This window comes from Microchirus variegatus, assembly GCF_963457635.1.
Source record: "Microchirus variegatus genome assembly, chromosome: 14".
Lineage (NCBI taxonomy): Eukaryota > Metazoa > Chordata > Actinopteri > Pleuronectiformes > Soleidae > Microchirus > Microchirus variegatus.
In genome coordinates, this window is record NC_139815.1 from 24,398,783 (window position 1) to 24,419,770 (window position 20,988).

The following is a 20,988-nucleotide window of genomic DNA, read 5'->3' on the forward strand; positions in this document are numbered from 1 at the left end:
AAAGGGTGACATCATCTTTCCAATGTGACACTTGTGCTTTAAAACTATACTTTTATGTTTGTTCTTGTTCAAAGTCATCAAAGTATTTGTTGCCTTTGATGACTTTGACCCTTTGTAAGCGACCCAAGACACAGACAGACACTGCTGCAGAAAAAAAAAAAACCGTGTAATAATCAAGGAACTGGCGCAGGGTAGCTGAGCATCTCGGGCTTCAACTGACAGCATCACACGCATGCATTAAATCAACGTTTTTTACTGTTGCCATGACATCAAAGAGACACAGGCTGACAGACACAAAGACAGACAATCCTTGTTAGGGTGGATTTGTGTAGTGCTGTGTGTGTGGGGGCTGTGCTAAAACTTCACTGACCTTCTGCGTCAGTGCCTGGTTAACATTTTGACACACTGTTGACCGAGTGAGTCGCACTTGGCCTGAAAATAATTCTAGGGGAAACGCTGATACGAGGTGATGTCGATGAATGTGACAAAATATTTTTTTGTTCCAAAGAAAACACACACATACAGACCATCAACCATGTCTGACCCACATTACAAGTGCAAATCCAGCCAGGACAGAGTAAGGACTCATTTGAGATTCAAGAGGGGGAAAGTGACAAAACGCAGAGACACATTCTAGCACCAGGTGTAAAAATGGCGGGCCGACTTATCTACTTATGACTAAAGGCCACATTATACTTCTCCGACTGCATTTGCGTTAACTGACTGCATCACCACGGAGAAAGAGAGAGAAAGACTGTTGTTGTTGAAACAGTGGCCTTTTCTCACTTCTCTGTGTCACGGAACGCAGTTTTAAGATAATTTGAGGCGAGAAATTGGCCATTTAGAGTCTAAACATGTGCTGTGTGTGTTAAGATATGACGTATTTATAGTTTGGAAGCGACGTTCTCGGCGGGGATCAGCTCCGCCTCTGTGGACGCTCGGGTGCACACAGTGAGCCGGCAGCGCTGTCTCGGCCTGTCCTGAGGACCAATCGCAGCTCTTGCCGTCTCCGTTGTCCCTTGACGGAGTGACGGACACTTAAAAAAATATATTTCGTGCAGTCGGAGACGATGCAGAGGCTCTTCGACAGTCTCTGCGTCGACACAGAGCACTTTACGCAGGAGTATAAATTGGGCTTAAGAGATGGACGTAATTCCAGGTTGAAACTGTGCCACAGAACAACGCCGTGCTGACCGTTCCCCCAGCTGTGAGTCAGCATTTATATCCAACCGTCTGCTTTAAGGAACTGCGCTGAGAGACCGGTTACAAACCAAACAGACTGAAAATAGCACACGAAGGGCGCTAAGTTCAAACCACTTAGATGTCATATTGACTTGACTGCGTGGTGGGAAGTTGATTACCCACTCACAACACTCACTGCAAGTATGTGTTTGTGACAGCCAGGGAATCTGTGTCCGTGCTCAAAACGCAATACTTTGATGATGGTGGTATCACCCCAAGACACTCCTCTGCTTCCCAGCCATGGACACACACACACACACACACACACACACAGACATTGCTGCTTTGATCGATGTAGCAGACTACTGCTGGCGTCAGTAACAACAGCGTTATATGACACACTCCCACAGTGAGGAGCTTCCTGTGGCGTTCCAGTCAATACGGGTTAATGGTGTAACGGACTGCTTCTCCCGTTCCCTCTCACTCTGTGTTGCTCTTCTGCTCCTTTTATCTCCGTCGCACACACACACACAAATATGGAGCAGCGTCTCTTCCCAAGTTGACAAATCTCCCAATAGCCCTTCCTTTCTTCAATGATTTGCTATATTTGCGCTAAGAAGCTTCCCCGCTGAAATGAATCCATTGGTTTTGACTAAACCCCGCCATCCTATTATTCTCAATAAAGGGCACAAAGGCACTGATAGGAGCAGAGTCTCACAGGTCGATGGCAAACTTAAATAGGGAAATAGAGAAATGCAAAAATGTCAGTCACACACCACAACAAAAAAAAAATCTCACTCGTCTCCGTTGGTCGCAGGATAATTTCCATTTTCATGTATGTGTGCATAACTGCTCTATTATAAGGAACTCTATTACATGAGTCAAAGCAATTTTCATTAAATGACATTATATACTGTATAAAAAAAAAAACAGTTTCCATTTCAAACTGCTAATATTCTCCATGTACTGTATATCATATTTCATCAGTATGTATGCGACCCATTTCGTCAACAAGCTAATCAAAAAGGAAATCTGAATGATTTGTTTCCCGCCCTGGAAAGACTGAGACGTGTTTACTGTCTAAATTTGGCTTGAGGAGATAAGAGTTTGTGGTGCAGTAATAAAAGCCAATATTATTATTATCATTATTAATGAGAATCAACAGTATCATTCCGACATGAATCCCTCAGACGAAACATACAGTATACGGACATAAATGTCAATAACGTTTATAATATATACATTTTTTTGTCTAACCGTCAGAGCAAAGTGGTCGATTCTTTTGCCAAAATATCACCTTTAGTTATGAATTTGTGGAGAGACATATCAGTGATCATTTTGCCTGTGAACATATGTTAAAATAGTACAAACAAAGATGTGGGTACAAAGTACAGTATGTAGTGAATTTCTCATTAATACTCATTCATTATTATTATTATAATAATGGTGGGAACATTTTTTGGTAATGAAAGATTGTTATTTGTATGTCATTTCTTCCCAGTAGAGTAAATACAGCATTCTACATAAGGAAGTGGCAGGAAACTACCTCTTTTGGGAGGGGGGGGGGGGGGGGCTGCCACATGTTCTGGCACACTTTCCATAGTCTCTACAGGAAGTCATTTCAAACACACAGAACTTTTGCATTTTATGTGAATATGTTTTGAATGTATTATCCATGTGTGTATGAATGAGCGAGCCCCCCCTCCTGTTTCTCTTTGAAACTTGTCAAAGTCACTGTGGGTTTACCTGGTGCGGGAGTAAACTTAGTGAATCAATAAATAAAAGGCGTCCTAATTCAAATATACTCCTCAAGGAGGTTGCTCCAAAACTTTTTTTTATTGGGGGGGGGTCGATTTCAGATGTGACTCGAATCGTCTGTTCAGAAGCTGATGCTTACGAGACGAAAGCATGTGAAAACAATAAAGTTTGATCACATGTTACGATTGAACGTGGATGTTGGAGGATGCAGTCACGACTGAGGACAACTCGTGCAGGAACTGATGCACACTCCTTATGTTCAAATCTGGTCTCCCAACCCACTGCCAGCCAGACAGCCTCTCTTATTTGGGGTTGGGTTGGGGGGGGGGGCAGTTTGGAAATGTCATGTCCAACATCGTAAAGTATCATCTGATTCAACACGGCTAATCCAACTTGGCTCCCAAAAGAGAGTCGATGGCGGCCAAACTGAACTCCGTGCTAAAGCACATGGTAGATTTACTTCTTCGCACTAGAAGCAAATGTTCATTTCTTGCACAGAATTTCACCAATATGAGAAGCATGTGTTTGTGGTCACACAACCGTGAAGTACTACATACATACATAGTCCCTTGCAAGAGAAGATATGAATTCCATGTGAATAATGTGACACCAATCTGGTGGATCATGCAAAGATGAGGATAACGTGACTAACTCAAGCTCCGGCAAAAGATTTACATGAGATGTCTGTCCGTCTGTCTTTTACCACTTTATCCTCCGCTAATTCATGTTGCGACTGGGAAAGAACTGATAGAAAGTGCTCTGCTTTCCACTTATCCATAGAGAGAGAGAGAATGGAAATTCCCAGACGACTCAATGAAGTAAACACAAATGATCCCGCGTCCAAATGTGCTTGATTGATGTAACAACTTGCTTCTTGTATGGTCTGAAGACACCATTAGTAGCTGGCACAGTGTGTGTGTACTGTGTAGTTCCACCAAAATAGCCAGAAACCAGAAATAATTGATGATAAACAAAACTGTCACTTTTAGCTGTGGCACTGTGTGGAAAGTAATTTACGTTGTAGGTCCTTTACTGTATATTTCAGAAACGATTCCTCAGAATATCTGTTTTTGCTGCTGTCAATACCAATGTGCTTTTTATTTCTGCGATGGCTATTCGTAGCCTGTATAGCAAAAAAATTCTGCCCAAAAAGAAAAAGACACCACCAAGAAATATATCCAGCTAAAGGCATCGAGGGGAAAAAATTCACATGAATAAATCTTTCTTATATGTTATGTCGTGTCTGAGGACCTAAAATCCCAGAGCAGTAGTATGCAATCTCTTTTACATTTCCACCAGTAGTTGGTGGCTAAGGGGCTCAAGTCAGCAAGATTTAGAAGCTCCTAGAAGTGTTCCTAATGGATTCCACACTCGTCTGCACAGTGGAGAGGCACAGAGTGTCAGAGAGATGGATATATAGATAGAGAGAGAGAGAGAGAGAGAGAGTGCAAATGCAAACACATCCACACATGGGCTTCTTACACATTACATGTTGAAATGCAGTGTACAAGTGGATGTATACTGTAATCACCTATATAATGCTGTATATTCCCGCAAGAAAAAAACTCATGACCAACACCATATGGATTTGGAAGATAGGACTGCCATTTTCCTGCTCTCATAACTTCTATAACCTCCTTATAGACCGTAGACCTGTGCGTAACAATTGGATGTTTTCCAGTTTGGAAAGTGATGCCAATAAGTAGGACCAAAGTAGTAGTAAGCCACCAAGGGGGCGACTCCACTGGTTGCACAAAATAACTCCTTTTGAATGGAAGTCTATTGGAGAATGAGTCCACTTCTCACTTGATTTTTTTAGCGACATTTGCCTGAGATGCTAATTGTCTTAAAGGGGAAATAAGTAGTTTATAGTGCCATCTAGAGGAGAGGCTGAAATTTACAACAAAGACCTGCTGCTCTGCTCACCCCCTCCCTTCCCTGAGCGCTACGGTGTCCGCAGCTGGTCAAATGTCGTCCTCGTCGTCTTTCTCCGTGTCAGCAGATGAGGTTCGTGAGGCGAGGGAGAGGGCGGAGCTACCGCGGCCGTAGCAGACGAAGCGGAGAGAGTGGAGGCGGGACTTCCGCTACAAGTAAAGAGACGCTTGTTTTGTTCTCTCGCGTTTGTCCTTACAGGCTCCGGTAGAAACATGGCGTCTCTCTGCTAACAGTGGCTATGCAACCGCGGTCCGCGGTCATGTTATTTTACATGACTTTTTGAAACACTACGAAAATGAAACAAAAACTATTATACAGCGACTAGACAATGCAGGAGCACATAATATGTATAAAAAAGTGGATTTTGGGTCATATAAACCCATAAATACTACATATTGTACCTTTAATAACCAGTTGTATGTCTTCATCAAATAAAAATACAATAAATATATCATGTTCCCATTGAGAGAAAAATAAACAATAAAGCATTGCACATTTGAGTGGGCACCATGTGATTAACAGCTGGTATTGTCCAGTGGGTTCCTGGTTGCAGATGTCTATACAATTTCAGCAGTGGCAGTTGTTGGTCTTTGAAACAGGGGAAACATTTCATTTCAGGCCTAGATGTTTATACATAATATTCAATCCACATTGATAAAAATGAATGAATGAATGCAGAACTGGAACAAGGAAACACCTTAATTATGTAAAAACAAACAAAAATGGTCTATATCGTAATAACACACAAGTTTGTAGTAGTTATTCGTCTACAGACTTGCCCTCGAAAAATCCACACAGGCCTGAGGCAGAAAAGACTCTGCTGTCGTGTATGTTTCTGCAAAAAGCTGTCAATCAAAAACTGGTTTCCGCCTTTCAGACACTCCCTCCAATCATCATGAAGATGCACCATTAACTCCCGGAGAAGCTGAGCTTCCGCGGAAGTGATGTTTTTGGCGCATTTGTCCAATCGCCGTCGAGTTCACCGCAGTGAAAAAAAAACTACGATGTGCTGCCCCACAGAGAACAACTGAAGCGAGCCAATCACATTCCAGCACGTTTTGTATTGAAATGTAAATACTACACAGTACACGTTTAACAACATTTTAGAGGAAGCTGAGCCTCTAATGCTGTCTTAGAACAATCCACTGATTTTCAGCTTTAAAAACTCACAAATCACAAACTTTGAGGCGTCACAGTGAGGCAACAACGTCCACCTTGATCCTCCCTCACATCTCTCGTAACTCCACTGGTTTTAAATGCACATGTATGTGATGTGTAATGTGTGTATGTGTGTGTGTGTGAGAGGCAAACTAAGTGTATGCACTTGTGTTTATGGTGCGATGTGTGTTTAAGTCTCTTTCAAGGGTTTTCCAAGTCATGTTCACAGAAGTCTCTCAACCAGAGAGGAAAGTCTGCAGCTTTATCCTGGGGATTGAAAACCCCTACACTTGGCCTCTTTCTCTGACTGAATTATAGTGGATGTGTGTTTGTGTGTGTGTGTGTGTGTTTAGATGTGAGGGGTTGACACTCTGAATCGCTTGAATCACTTGAAGATGATAATTCCACTTTGTCTTTAATGCGTCGAGTCATTCATTCACGCTCCTCTCTTGCACTCACGCGCACACAAAGACACTATATTTGCATACTGTAGATAATTATCAACAGTTTAAAATGATAATAACAGGCCTTATTCATTACTGCTGTTTACCATATGTTTTAGTCATGATGTTAAATGATCAATTTTTTTCACCCTCTTTAAAATAATGACTTCAATGGTATTTGCATACTTGTGCTATGTGGCATTTAGCCATTAAAAATACATTTGTTAAAAAAATAAAATATTAATTTTTCATTTGGAATGGATGTATTATTCCCCGTCATTTTGTATTCATGTTGTATCGCACATGCACTCACTTTAAAGTAGAAGGTATTTGTCATGAGGGTTTGAAATATTGAATTAACAAAATGGTAAACAATATAGCATTGTTTTCTAATGTCAGTTATGCAATGACACAATGACACAAGCAATATTAACTGAGTCAGAAGATTGTCAAATTCTACGGAAGCGTATTGCATTCACTTGAAAAAAAAAAAATCAGTTTTTTCTCACTAATTAATTTTCGGTTTGATTTTTTGAAAAAAAAATTTTTCTGTTTTTCTGACTAATATTTTTTTTCCCTGTTTTTCAGAGTAATTTTTTTCTGTTTTTCTGAGTAATTTTTTTTTCTGTTTTTCGTGCAAATCTTTTTTCCCTGTTTTTCAGAGTAATTTTTTTTCTGAATTATCGAGAACTCTCGCGAGAACCTCCAACCTGCATGTGACTCCCATACACCCATGGATATACATCCATGCATACACATATGGTGACTCCTTCCCGCACATACATGCCTCATAAATGATCTACCGTAGCGGGTCAATTAAGGTAAGGCGTGTAGTTACACACAGGCTATGATACTCTAGTTAGTTATGTTTTGGACTGTATCCTTCTATCGTAAGCCTATCGCTCAATGTAGCAGGAAAGGTGTTTATGGGCATGATTTCAGTTGTCAGGTAAGCTAGAAAAAAATTTGCACGAAAAACAGAAGAAAAAAATTACTCCGAATAACAGAAAAAAAATTACTCCGAAAAACAGAAAAAAGATTATTAAAAAAATCAAACCAAAAATTAATTATTGAGAAAAACTGGATTATTTTTTTTTTTTCAAGTAAATGCAATACGCTTCCGTAAAATTCATATGTGAATAAAAAGAATGAAATTAACAAAGGTGTTATTTGGATTAAGTCAATTGACTTGATTGGTGAATGTTAAGGTTTTTTGTTGATCACATATTTTGTTTGGCACAATTTGAAAAGGTTCAGATAAAAAAACTGAATTAAATGAAGTTAAGTGGTAAGGCCTTTTTCCAGATAGGTAGTAATGCTTAACAGATGTTTTGAGCCGTTTTGTGCTTATTGTTGCTAAACAGAAAATGATAACTTATATGAGGGAAGGCAATCAGTCACTAAAATCTTAAATATTTATATTTTTTTAGCATTTGTCACACTGAATGCTAAACACTTGCTAAGCTTCCAGCAGGGATTATATCTACATCTTTTACTGTCACAAAAAACCACCAAGTATTGCGGAGAGAGAGAGGGGTCCAAGTGGGAGAAACTTTGGTTCTTGGACTCAGATGCAGCAAATATGAATATTTTAATTTGTTTATGGTTCTTTTGTGAGTGTGAGAGAGAGAGAGAGACTGAAATGGTAATGAGGGAGATGGAAGAGCTGAACATGCCCCATCCAAGACCCCAACGCACCTGAATACCAAATCAGCAAAACACCATTATAGTGAATAAAATATAAGTGAATCACTTCATGAAATATTTCACGTTTAACTTTTGTGTTCAACTTTTACCCATTGTACTTCTTACTATAAAATCCTATACAGGTAATAATGATAATTATGTGTATCTATCTATCTATCTATCTATCTATCTATCTATCTATCTATCTATCTATCTATCTATCTATCTATCTATCTGTGATCAGTCACAGTGCAAAGAGCAGCAAAGATAAAGGCCTTGAGTGAGTACCAGTATCTCTCTGCACCACTGCACAGGGAAAAGTGAAGTGATTTAACCATTGATTTGAAGTTTTTTTTGCCAAGTCCAAATCTCTGAGGTGATTCTTACTCATCTAGTTAAAGGTTCCACATACATATTTAATAATGAAAAGCTGTGGCCCCCTTTTCAAATGTTGTTTGGATGTGATGAACTATGTTCTATCCTCTGCCCTGCGACACAGGTAATATACAGCACAGTACACACACACACACACACACACACACACACACATATATATAATATTTTTTCATGCTGAACGTTGATGACATTTTACCCCGCTATAGATGAACTGAGCCAGCAAGTGAGATGCTACATCTCGGTGATAATGTCTCTGGTGAAGATGTGGGTCACCTTGCTTGAGGGTATCCACACTGCGTCTCCCTCGCAGCACTTAACCACCTTGACTTGTTGAATAATATCTTGCTTAAGTTTGTTACAAGGAATCATTAAGGCCTTGAATTTCAATGCATGACATTATCTTCTTCTGTCTCTCTCACAGCTGACTTTACTCACTACTCCTCCTGCCCTTGTAATGCTAACAGTCCAGTGTTTTATGAATCCTCTGACTGTCCATCTCTGAGTCATTCTTTCTGAGCTCAAGGATCTACGCTACTGTTCAAAATTTGCGGTCACTTTTTTTCAATGAATCTAACGTTAAAGGTGCATTATGAAATAAATCTAAAGCAACTGGCCATAAAATCCTCCTAATATGTCACAGAGACTCAGGAATAATTTTTCATATAACAAACTGAACTCACCAACAACAACAGTACAGACAAAATATTTGCATTAAAAAAAATATTTTGCAGACTATGTCTCAGCTGCCGAGCAACCATGGGTTGCCAGTTACGTCAGAAAACGAAACCACAGTATTTTGAATTTGAATGTAGTAACCGTTTTTGGCCACATTCTTAGATATGGCACATTTAAATGAATCCGAAATACACTCTATACATTGTTAATGTGGTAAACGACTATTCTAGCTGCAAACGTCTGGTTTTTAATGGAATATGTACATAGGTGTATAGAGGCCCATTTCTCTCCAGTGTATTAATGTTACATTGTGTTTGCTAATCGCGTTAGAAGACTATTGGATGATTAGAAAACCCTTGAAAACCCTTGTGCAATGATGTTAGCACAGCTGAAAAACAGTTTTGATGGTTCTTTGACGAAAGCAAAGTTTGAAGGGCGAAATGAACATTTTGAATGAAAAATCCTTATTTCTAATCTTGTCAATGTACAATAATATATTTTCTATTCATTTTGCAACTCTTTTGGTGAATAAAAGTGTGACTTTTAATGGAAAACGCAAAAAAATTGTATAGGTGACCCCAAAATTTGAACGGTAGTGTACCTCAAACACTATCTCGCTCCTTTTGAATCCCACATTATGTTGCTGTGAACTTTAGTAAAATACTCTCCACGTATTGTTTTTTGTCAAATTCTGTGTCTCTGACTTCTGCTCAGAGCTACACACTGATCACACTGAGACAGCCACCAGAAGTCCCTCATGCTTTAATGATGATATATGACGGGATGTTTCTCCTGCTGAATAATGTTGTCACACACTTAATGTGGTGAGACATCAAACTGGAAATATTCACAGATATAAAAATCCACCCCTTCTGTCAATCTTCCGGCTCCCTCATCTTCACAGCCATCTTCTCCTTTGCACACCTCTCTCTTTTTAAAACCCCTCTTTCTCTTTTTGCTTCAGGGGAAATTAATTGATGATTATCTCGACTTGCCGAGCCGGTTTGCAAACTTGCTTTTTTAATCAGCGAGGCCTCACTTTCCGCCACTTACAGCTACATTTGTCCCAGCGAGCCTCTGTTTCTTTTTCTCTTCATCTATTCCTCGCTCGGGCTTCTTATCGGTCAGCTGTGTGTTCAGACTTATCCTTCAATTTTAGGCTGCTTTAATATAAGGACAGAACAGTTGAAAAGGTTTGTTAGCAGGACTCGCTATGTACACAGACGTGCAGGGGGAGACAAGTCGTTAAAGGAAGTTCAAGACAGGGTCCAATAGATTCTCTGTTTGTGTGATTTAGTTTGAATGAACGGCGCAAAACAAACAAAAAAAAGCCAGAATTAAAAAGAGAAAGTAGATGCTGGAGGGGAGGGATGGCATTATAACCATTATTTCATTATATCAAATTACATGAAGTTCAGTGGATTTTTTTTTTGTCGGTCCTTGAGGAAATCTATTTGCAGCACGAAGCCATGGCAACACCAGGAACAATGGCCAAAACACGACGACACAAAAAGACAAAGTGTACAACGGACGCCTTTTCCTGTAAATGTGCAGAAAAGATACAAAAACACACGTCGGCATCACATGAGGAAGATGTTGGACATGGACACTTCAAAGCACAGTCATACAATCAAAGCGTGAACCCCCCGCACTCCCACACATGTAGTTAATGTAAGAGTGAAACCAAATGTGAGGTAAGTCATCACTTCAGTCACTGATTCACTTAGAAACAAACTCCTTCTCTAGCATAACTAAGAAAGAAGTTGGAGATGGAAAATTAAAAATAACTGTTCATATAGGTATAAATCCCCCCCATTGCTTTTGTTTATCAAAACACTCGCACGGCAAACCTACCATCAAACATTCAACCTTTGATTCTCGCTTCCGAGTTGGTTCCACTTTTGCATGGTTAGACAAAAGTAAGCTTTGTGTTTGTTTTACTTTGATTATAATAACTATTCCAAAAAAAAAAAGCAGCTCCTTAAAGGTGAAGTAAGTAGTTTATAGTGCCATCTAGAGGAGAGGCTGAAATTTACAACAAAGAACTGCTCCTCTGCTCACCCCCTCCCTTCCCTGAGCGCTACGGTATCCTCAGCTGGTCAAATGTCGTCCTCGTCGTCTTTCTCCGTGTCAGCAGATGAGGTTCGTGAGGTGAGGGAGAGGGCGGAGCTACCGCGGCCGTAGCAGACGAAGCGGAGAGAGAGGATGCGGGACTTCCGCTACAAGTAAAGAGACGCTTGATTTGTTTTCTCGAGTTTGTCCTTACAGGCTCCGGTAGAAACATGGCGTCTCGCTGCTAACAGTGGCTATGCAACCGCGGCCCGCGACCATGTTATTTTACATGACTTTTTGAAACACTACGAAAATGAAACAAAAACTATTATACAGCGACTAAACAATGCAGGAGCACATAATATGTATAAAAAGGTGGATTTTGGGTCATATAAACCCATAAATACTACATATTGTCCCTTTAAATCACATGTTCTGTGTCGGGGTTGAACGACAGAAATGTAACAGAGGAGCAGAACTTGATATAAGTAGTTTTTGAGGGATGTAATTAGATTACAATTGCCTATGAATCCAACAGCTGTCTGCCTTCAATGATATATGTATAGTTCTTAAACTGCACTTCACAAACGTCACAAAGGTCTCGCAGCACTTTTACCTTAAGGAATATCACAAATACTTGCTGTATACCAGGGCATGTGAGGGTACTAAAGTCTAAGGATTTTGACCAGAATATGAAAAACTTATCTCTCACTGTGTTGCATCAGATTTGTAAAAAAAATATTATATTATATTATAATATTATATATAATATATATATATATATATTTTTTCCCCTTGTAAACAGACATAACTTGCATTGGAATACAGAGCGAGGGAAGCCAAGTCTGACTCATGTGGTCACAGGAGATGCATCCAGGATGTATTTTTATTTGAACTTGTGATTTTCTGTTTCTGTTGTGAGATATCCCATGTTTGTAACTGAAAACTTTTCTTCAGAGAGAGAGAGAGAGACGAGCTTTAACTTAACTTCTCGGTGCCAGTTCTGCTTGCTGCACAAAAAAGGGTGTGTTTGTGGCTGAAAACAGTTAACGATAAATTATCTTATTAAGAATAAATCTGGCCTCCTGTGAAATATACGTAACTGAATTTCCGTGGGGTCTATTTCCACCACTGTATTTCAACGTCGATCATGATGGTGCTGGTACTTGAAGAGCTCAATATTTTCTCAGGTGGTGTAAAAAAGTTTGAGGACCATGGTGATATATGGCACACATACAGAGAGAGAGAGAGAGAGAGAGAGAGGTGAAAGAAAGAGAGAGAGAGAGAGAGAGAGAGGGAATTACTCCTGAGGCAACAAACACACTTAGAGGTCCCCATAGATGTGAACAGAACAGTGGGAAGGAAAAAATATATATAGACAAAGCACTTGCTTGAGAAAGAAAAAAAAAAAAAAAAGGTTGAATGGCTGTCAGGTTGGCTTTCACGCACATACACACTTCCAGGAATACACACACACACACACACACACACACACACACACACACACACACACACACACACACACACACACACACACACACACACACACACACACACACACACACACACACACACACACACACACACACACTAAACAATAGTGTGCGATAAAAGAAAACACACTGCCCTATACAACACACACACACACACAAACATTCTTCTAAATGAGGAGACTTCATGTATTTCCTAGCCCCTTACATTAACCTGAAGCAAAACAACTAAATGCATAACAGTAAACCCTTAACATCATCTTTACCATGACCCAGTTCTATCCCTAGCCCTAAAATTAAGTCTTAACCCTAAAAAGACCCATTCAAGGTGTGCTAACCATCACAACAACAAATGCCAAACCCAAACCCTAAAACCTAAACATTCGAGGGCCATTTGATAGCCCTAACCTTAAACCAGTCCTAACCCTAACACTGAAACCAGGTCTCAAAAAGCCCATTAAAGTTGTGTGGATGAGCCAAAATGTCCTCACAAAGTCCAAATGTCCTCACAAAGATTGTTTGACAATTGGTTCACACATGTACACACAGACAGACACACATAAACACACACACACACTGATTTCCAAGACTTCAGAGGACATTGCATTGATTTATATTAATTTCCTGGAGAGTTACTCTACCTTTACCATCCTGGCCTAACCCTGACCATAACCTAATCCTAACCTCAGTCTAACTTTGAAACATGCTAATATGATGGGTACTTGATTTTTGTCCCCATAAGGAAGGCAAGTCCCCATGACGTGAGTGTATAAACATATTTAGGACCCAAAAAATGAAGGAATACCAGATACACACACAAACACACACAGGACTATGCACATCTGGTCTCATGAGCTTATATTTGATGTTTAGAGTTCAGGATTGATGGATGAACCATTATACAAGGCTAATGGTGGTCTTTCTGTGTGTGTGTGTGTGTGTGTGTGTGTGTGTGTGTGTGTGTGTGTGTGTGTGTGTGTGTGTGTGTGTGTGTGTGTGTGTGTGTGTGTGTGTGTGTGTGTGTTCTCAAAAAAAAGTCAGGCCAAGCATTTAAGCCGCATCCCAACAGAGCACGCAGACATGCCACAGTCCACAACAAGCAACTGATGTGAAAAGTGACCTCTCTGTGCGAGATATTACAGGACGAGTGACCTATAGATTATGAGTACATCTGCACAGTCCCACCTGATGTAGGCACAACCAAGATCGCTTCTCTGGGCTGTGAGCCAAGAGTCAGCCACACTCAACTATTGACATAAAAAAAGTTATTATCATAAACCAGAAGAAGAGCAACAGGAAGCACTTTCACTTTGAGTGCAGAGGAACACGCTACATGTAGCGCTAGCAAATGGGAGCTCACCAAAAACTAGTCCACATGAAGGCTACAAAAATAATGCTACACATTAGCATTATTTGGGGGTCGTACCTATGTTCCCCGGGTCCTATGTTCCCCGTTTTTCCCAAAAAAGGTCCACTTTGTATGTGACAGGGGAACATAGGACCCTTTTTTGAAAAAGGGTCCTATGTTCCCCGGTCACATACAAAGCGGGGAACATATGACCCGGGGAACATAGGACCTGGGGAACATAGATACGGTCCCATTATTTGTATACAATAATGCTAATACTACACATTAGTATTATTGTACACAAATAATTGCATAGCAAAATAATGTGTAGCATTAGCATTATTGTACACAAATAATGCTACACATTAGCATTATTGTACACAAATAATTGCATAGCAAAATAATGTGTAGCATTAGCATTATTGTACACAAATAATGCTACACATTAGCATTATTGTACACAAATAATTGCATAGAAAAATAATGTGTAGCATTATCATTATTGTACACAAATAATGCTACACATTAGCATTATTTGTGAACAATAATGCTAAGGTGTAACATTAGCATTATTGTACACAATATCTTCAAAATATGATGACCTTAACAGAGATGGAACCCAGAGCTGTGTGTTGATAAAAAAAAAAAGGAGCTGCCTGCGTGTGGACTGTGGACAAATTATGATGACAAACAACACCAAGTTATTCCAGGCGCGATTCAACACATTAGGTCACAACAAAAACCTGGATTAAATTAAATGTCCTCTACTTTAACAGCAACTGCACCCAAAAAACACAGCCACCAAGTCCACTCGGTGCTACCCACTGCAGTATCGCGTCATTTAAAAGCTTTATATCCAAACAAATTTGACTCTTTTTTTTTTAAAACAAAGCACTTGTTACTGTTGTGATTGTACTTCAAGAACGACATCACATCAGCTTTTAACGTTGGCACAAATCCAAGTGCTTTTTTTTTTGTCGTTGTTGTTGTTGTTGCCGCTGACGAGTGCCGCAGGAGGTAACAATGTTAGTGCAGACTAAGTGGCTCTGACGTCAATGTGAGTACCAAGCGATATTAGTAGATGGCACTTGCTGGAAGACATTTTTTTTTTATAGGAGGTTTGTGTTTTGTTTGTTTTTTTTTTTTCCCCATGTGACTGCAATACCCTGATCCTCACTTCCAATATTTTCTTAACACGTCCTGATTGTGTGGAGTGTGTTCGTAGTAATGTTAAAAACAAAAGTATAAAAACCATCAAATACAGAAAGGAAGTGAATGCAAACTTCATATAACGCATCATCCGAGCCATTTTAACGCCCCGTTAAAATGCACCGAAGACATTTTAGGGCCAAATAAAATCTGATTTATAAACGTAACACATTTTAAAAACACTCAGAAACTCAGGAAACGTGCAACTATCTTATTATGTAGCATTATTTATTCATGCCCCATTAAAACACAATGGCATTGTCCGGCGTAGTTCAGTCGCTCTGGTATTCTAATCTCCTATTTTTCCCTCTGTCTGACATTCAAACATCACTATCCACGCTCACGCACGCTCTTACCTTCGTACACAGCTTTGAAGCCCTGAGCACTGACGGCAAAGTCCGTGGTAAACCACAAGGCCAATATAGATCCACTGCTGACTATAGGGGAAGGCAGCATGAATCCCGACAACCTGGAAAACACAAAGAAAATGCTTAAAACAAACGTCGGTGAAACACAGCACGACGGCCGACTGTGTCGACTTCTGAGGGAAAAATAACGAGCCGACATCAGCTCTGAAAACCCCGGACGAGCAGCAAATGCAGTGAAGAAGTGTGTGGCGGTGAAATACAGGACTGATGTTGTGGAGGAGACCTCTGGCCCTGAAGCCATAAAGATCCCTGCTGGCCCAAAATCCTTCAAGACCTCTCTCTTTTTTTTGTGTTTCCCTGAGTGTTCCTGCTCTCGGTGTTTCCTGCCGCCTTCTCCGCCGAAGAGAAGAAAAGAGTGATGGGAGTGATTTTCACACTCTCTGTAAATAAATCTTCAATACAACAGTGAAGAACCTAGCCAACCATATACTGGATATATATATGTATATAATGAGCACAGGCAAATGCTGTAGTTTACAGTGAAACGGTCAAATCTCCGTGTGAAAGCAGTGTTTACTGTTGACTGATATAGACTGACTCTTAATTACGGAGTAGCCTGTATCGCTAAACTGTAAGGTGATGGATAAATGATTCAGCAGAGGATTGGAAGGTTTCTAAAGCAACAAAACTCAAGTGCAAGAAATATAACGTGTATTTAGGCCTGTCGGGATATTCAATAAATCAATTAATTGCACGATAATTAAAATTAGCTCGATCATTCTTCTGGCCGCGATAAATGCCATTTGCATGCTTTTTTGTTTTCCCCGTCTCTCTCTCTCTCGGGTCCTAAAGTGTGTGAAATTTGATGTAGTGTGCATGCCAGGTGGCTAGGTGGCGCTGTGAAGCACTGCCATACAACAACACCAGGAGCACGCGCATGCGCTGAAACGTACTTCTACTTCTCTCTAGTAGCGTATATTATTTATAGAGTATAGCCCACAGTCGAAAACCAAAACATTGACTCGGAGTAATTGCTGAAATGACTCATGGATAGGTAGCAGAGCAGCTATGGCGACTTGAATGTGCGACTGATGGATTCTAATCCACATGTTTGTTGTCGTTTGTCTGTACTGCACATGGATCTGACGTCAGCGTACAGGAGGATAGCCAGCGTGACGACGCTGAAGTTGGCACCACATTCGCCAAACTGGGGCGAATGTGGTGCCAAATTCAGAACAGAACTTCAACTTGTGTAATTTTGAAAAAAACGGAAATCCCTAATTTTGAAGAAAAAAAAACATTTTCCTGTTTTTCTCGTTTTGCGCTCGGCCGACTTGTTCCCGCTTGGTCCGTGGCGGGTCACAAATGTTATTTAAAATATGTTTTAGACTGTTCAAATGTCACATTTAACATGCAGAATCAACCTCAGTGTTATTTTTGTGAATAAAATATTTGTTTTTTCTTCATTTTAAATTGTTAATACACTATTTTAACATGCCGTTAAATTGTACTGGCAATATTGAAAGTTATTCTGGGAAAAATGGGCAAAACCACTTATTGACAGGACCCTTTTATGCTTAAAATAACCAAAAAAATAAAAGTCCAGATGGACATTTTGAGGCCTTAGACCCAACTTAAAATGTATACATGAACAAACAATCTACTGAGGTTGTGCCATGCACACAATATTGTTTCTTACAGCTATAGGAACCATCTCTTGACACAAACTGTTCATGTTGATGATCATTTACAGATGATGGAGCTCTAATGGTTTTGTCAAACCTTGACCTGCAGCACAAACTGCAGTGGTTCGGGAAATGAGGATTAATGACCAATATAAGTTCCAGCACCTCCAACCTGCGGCTGCAGTCCCTCTGGACTTCACGGAAAGCAAATTGTTGATTCTCTCTCTTCCCTGCAGTTTTCCCTCCTGATTCAACCCAGATCGTACAGCTTCATTTTTTGATTCATACAATGTAAACATTTCACATGTACATCAAAATGTGCCGTTTTCATTAAATGTAGAGCAGAATGCAGGAATTGACACCATGTTGGAGTGTCTATGGAAGTGAGCTGAATGCACTGCAGTGTTAAAATAGCACAAATTGAAGAAAACCAGGATAAGATAATAGATAATATTATTTCTTTGTCCTTGTCCTTCACTTCACACAGACAGTCGAGACAAAACCAACTGGGAGTAAGAAAAATAAAGAGGAATATAAATACAGTCAACAAAACAGGGAAAAAGGTGCTAACACAATCAGAGCTGTATTCTGTATCATCTGTCATTTTATTTTTCATCATTTGAAAGGTCAGTTGGGGTCAACAGAGACAATGAAAGTATAAAAGTGGAGGGGGGGGGGGGGGGGAAGAGATGCCGGAGACAGTCTGAAAGGAGAGGAAGATAGACAGAGGGAAAACATAGAGGTCATGCGACTACTAAGTAAGAGAGAATGTACTGGGGGGGGGGAAATAAACAATTTTAATTCACTGACCTCAAAGGAAGGACGCAAACAGGACAGACAGGGAGAGACAAGAGAGAGATGGTGGCTGAAGTGTCTGAGGAAGGACAGGACGAGCACGTGGAGAAAGAGACGACAAGGGAAGTGAGGAGGCAGAGGAACCCCCCCCCCCCCCCTCCCCTCCACACCTTCCCTCCCATCCATTTTTTTCCCATTTTGCAGGTGTAAATGAGATTTTAAACACAAAAGTGTCTCGCAGCTCTGTCATTTCCCCCCCTTCAATTGTATGCGTTGACCCAGTGTTCCCACTCCTGTGTGCTATGTTTTTTTTTTTTTTTGAGACATCCATCCCTCTGTGGCTGAGCTGATTATTTCATACCTCTACAACAAGTTCTATTTCTGTGAAACCTAACCTGACAAAAATCCTGAATTAGCTCTGTTGATGACATCTTCTTGCACTTGTATGCATAACGCGCTCGTGTCGCGATCATAGGCGACTTCTGTCTTTGTCTAATACGTGCACACTTGTGTCATGTTTAGCTCAAATCTCTTGCATGCCATTTCATCATTTATATATCCTGTTTTGTGACACCATGGATTTTGTGGAATTGCCTTTTTTTTTTCATAGTGTAAGGTTTTCTTTTTAAGGCTGTGTGCTGAATTTTCAGTGCTCCTACTACTATTCTCCAAACTAGAAAGAGAATTGCCTGCTCACAGGCTTTAACAAATTACCTTGGCGGTCCAGTGATGTTACCACTGGATGATACAGTATAAAAAAAGTATGAGAACCCTTTGGATTTCTGCATAAATTGGTCATAAAGTGTGATCTGATCTTCAGCCAAGTCACAACAATAAACAAACACAGTCTTCTTAAACTAATACCTCACAAACAATTATGTTTTCATGATTTGTTGAACATTCACAGTGCAGGATGGGGGGAAAGTATGCGGTTGACCCTCCTTTACCAGCAGTAACCTCAACCAAACCCTTATATACTGTCCAAATATGAGCTAATTTACTGTCAATTTTTGTCCTGTTTTACAATATTGTACTGTTTTTACATTTCCAGCAGCGATATATATAGCCAACTCTGGCTGTTGTGGCCCCTGTTACAGTATATAGAAATAAACTGAACTGAACTGAACTGAAACACAACTAACCCTTCAGCAAAACACAATAATTATGGTGTGTAAACCTAAAAAAGGATCACCTTGTCATTTTCTGTTGAGGTTTGAGTCGTGAAAAAGAGACGGATGAGAAGGCTATTTTCTATGTGTGCACGTGCATTCATGCACACACACACACACACACACACACAGAGCCAGCCAGGTAGTAATTGTCTGTGGTTCTACTGTATATCCCCCGTGTAGCCGTGCAGTTTTCCCTCCTGATACAACCAGATCTTACGGTGTGTTGGTAAATTATACAGCAAAAGTCTGCCCGGCTTTAGAAAATATGACTGTTTACCCAGCCCCTTCTCCACCAGTCAACCTGCTTATGTAATCAGAAAGCCACTCGGTGATTCCAGTCATGCTTTACAGTCAACCAGCCAGCTTGCCTGTGTGCCTTTCTGTTGCTACGTACATCTGTCTGACAGCCCATCTGTATCAGCCTGTTTAACAGTCTATCTCACGCTCTCTGCCTGCCAGTCTGCCACACTGTCGGCGTGTCTCATGTTGACAGACCCTCGCGTTCTAAGGTTATTGTTTAGATTGGATGGTAGTGCAGTAATGAGGCATGCCGTGGTATTGGAGAACAGCGTCAGTGCTATTTTCATTATCATTACACGACCACACTTTCACAGATTAGGCAGGAGTAGAGGATAAAAAAAAAAAAAAAAAAAAAAAACTTGGCATATGTGTAAACGAGTCAGTCCCTGAAAAGATTGCAGCTGCTGCAGTTTGGCAGCTCCTCAGATTTGCACAATATGATAACAGAAACCCTGGAGATTTTTTTTGGTAAAGCTGTGTGTAAGATTTTCATGAAAGGAGTGACAGCTGGGAGTACTTCAAAAAAATTGGCATTCCTAACTTGTAGTCAATGACCCTCGAACTGGGGCCCAAACATGACCGCGGAATAATAAACGAAATCAGGGAAAAGAGTAGAACTCAAAAGCTACAACGGGTGAGGTGAAAACCCCAAGACACACAGGTAGAATCTAATATTGCTGCAAGAATATTATTAATAAGTTGTTTTTGTGAATAGGCACAGTGGCCTGCAGCTGTTGTTTTGTGATATGATGCTGTATTTTGTTATGATACTGACTTTTAAAGCAGTGAGGCCTTACTGTAAACTCTTACTACAAGTATATATTATATCTTCTGTCACCTACAATAGGCTTGCAGTGGTATTCTGGGCTCGCAGTAAACCACATGAAAATGGATTTTGTTATCATGTCCTTTTGCTTCTGAATGGAGACTCTCAGCTGCACAATGCAAGCTCATCTCTCCTTTTTCAGCCGCCTCACATGTCAACTCATGCCACTGCAACAATTACACATGCAAACAACAAAGAGTGAGAGAGACTAAGGCTAAATTCCATTTATAATGTTAACCAAGTAGCAACCCGGTCATAACATCACCAGGAACCGAGCTGTTCTAAGCTGTCATTAAACCATTAATTGTGGACTTTGGGCATTATTATAATACACTTGTCTGCAGCAAAGTGGTGACATGGGAGACAACCTCAAGCCTGGGGAACACTGTTGGGACAGTTTTTGGTATGTGAAAGCCACTGCAAACAGGTTGTGTTGTGATTAGCATAGCTAGTTTCCTTGCATTCAGTTAATCTGGGGAAAAACTTTAATGGACCCATATTATACCCTAT

At 40.2% G+C, this 20,988-nt stretch overlaps 1 protein-coding gene across 1 annotated transcript in view; it reads right to left on the bottom strand.

Annotated features, from left to right (window-relative positions):
* LOC310936689 (CUB and sushi domain-containing protein 1) overlaps nucleotides 1-20,988 on the bottom strand; it is a gene marked incomplete at its 3' end in the record, with an annotated part of 354,020 nt that overhangs the window by 297,895 nt on the left and 35,137 nt on the right. The window contains exon 2 of the mRNA XM_083900806.1: nucleotides 15,689-15,801. Coding sequence (XP_083756932.1) covers nucleotides 15,689-15,801 — 113 coding nt within the window. The remainder of the gene's footprint in view (nucleotides 1-15,688; nucleotides 15,802-20,988) is intronic.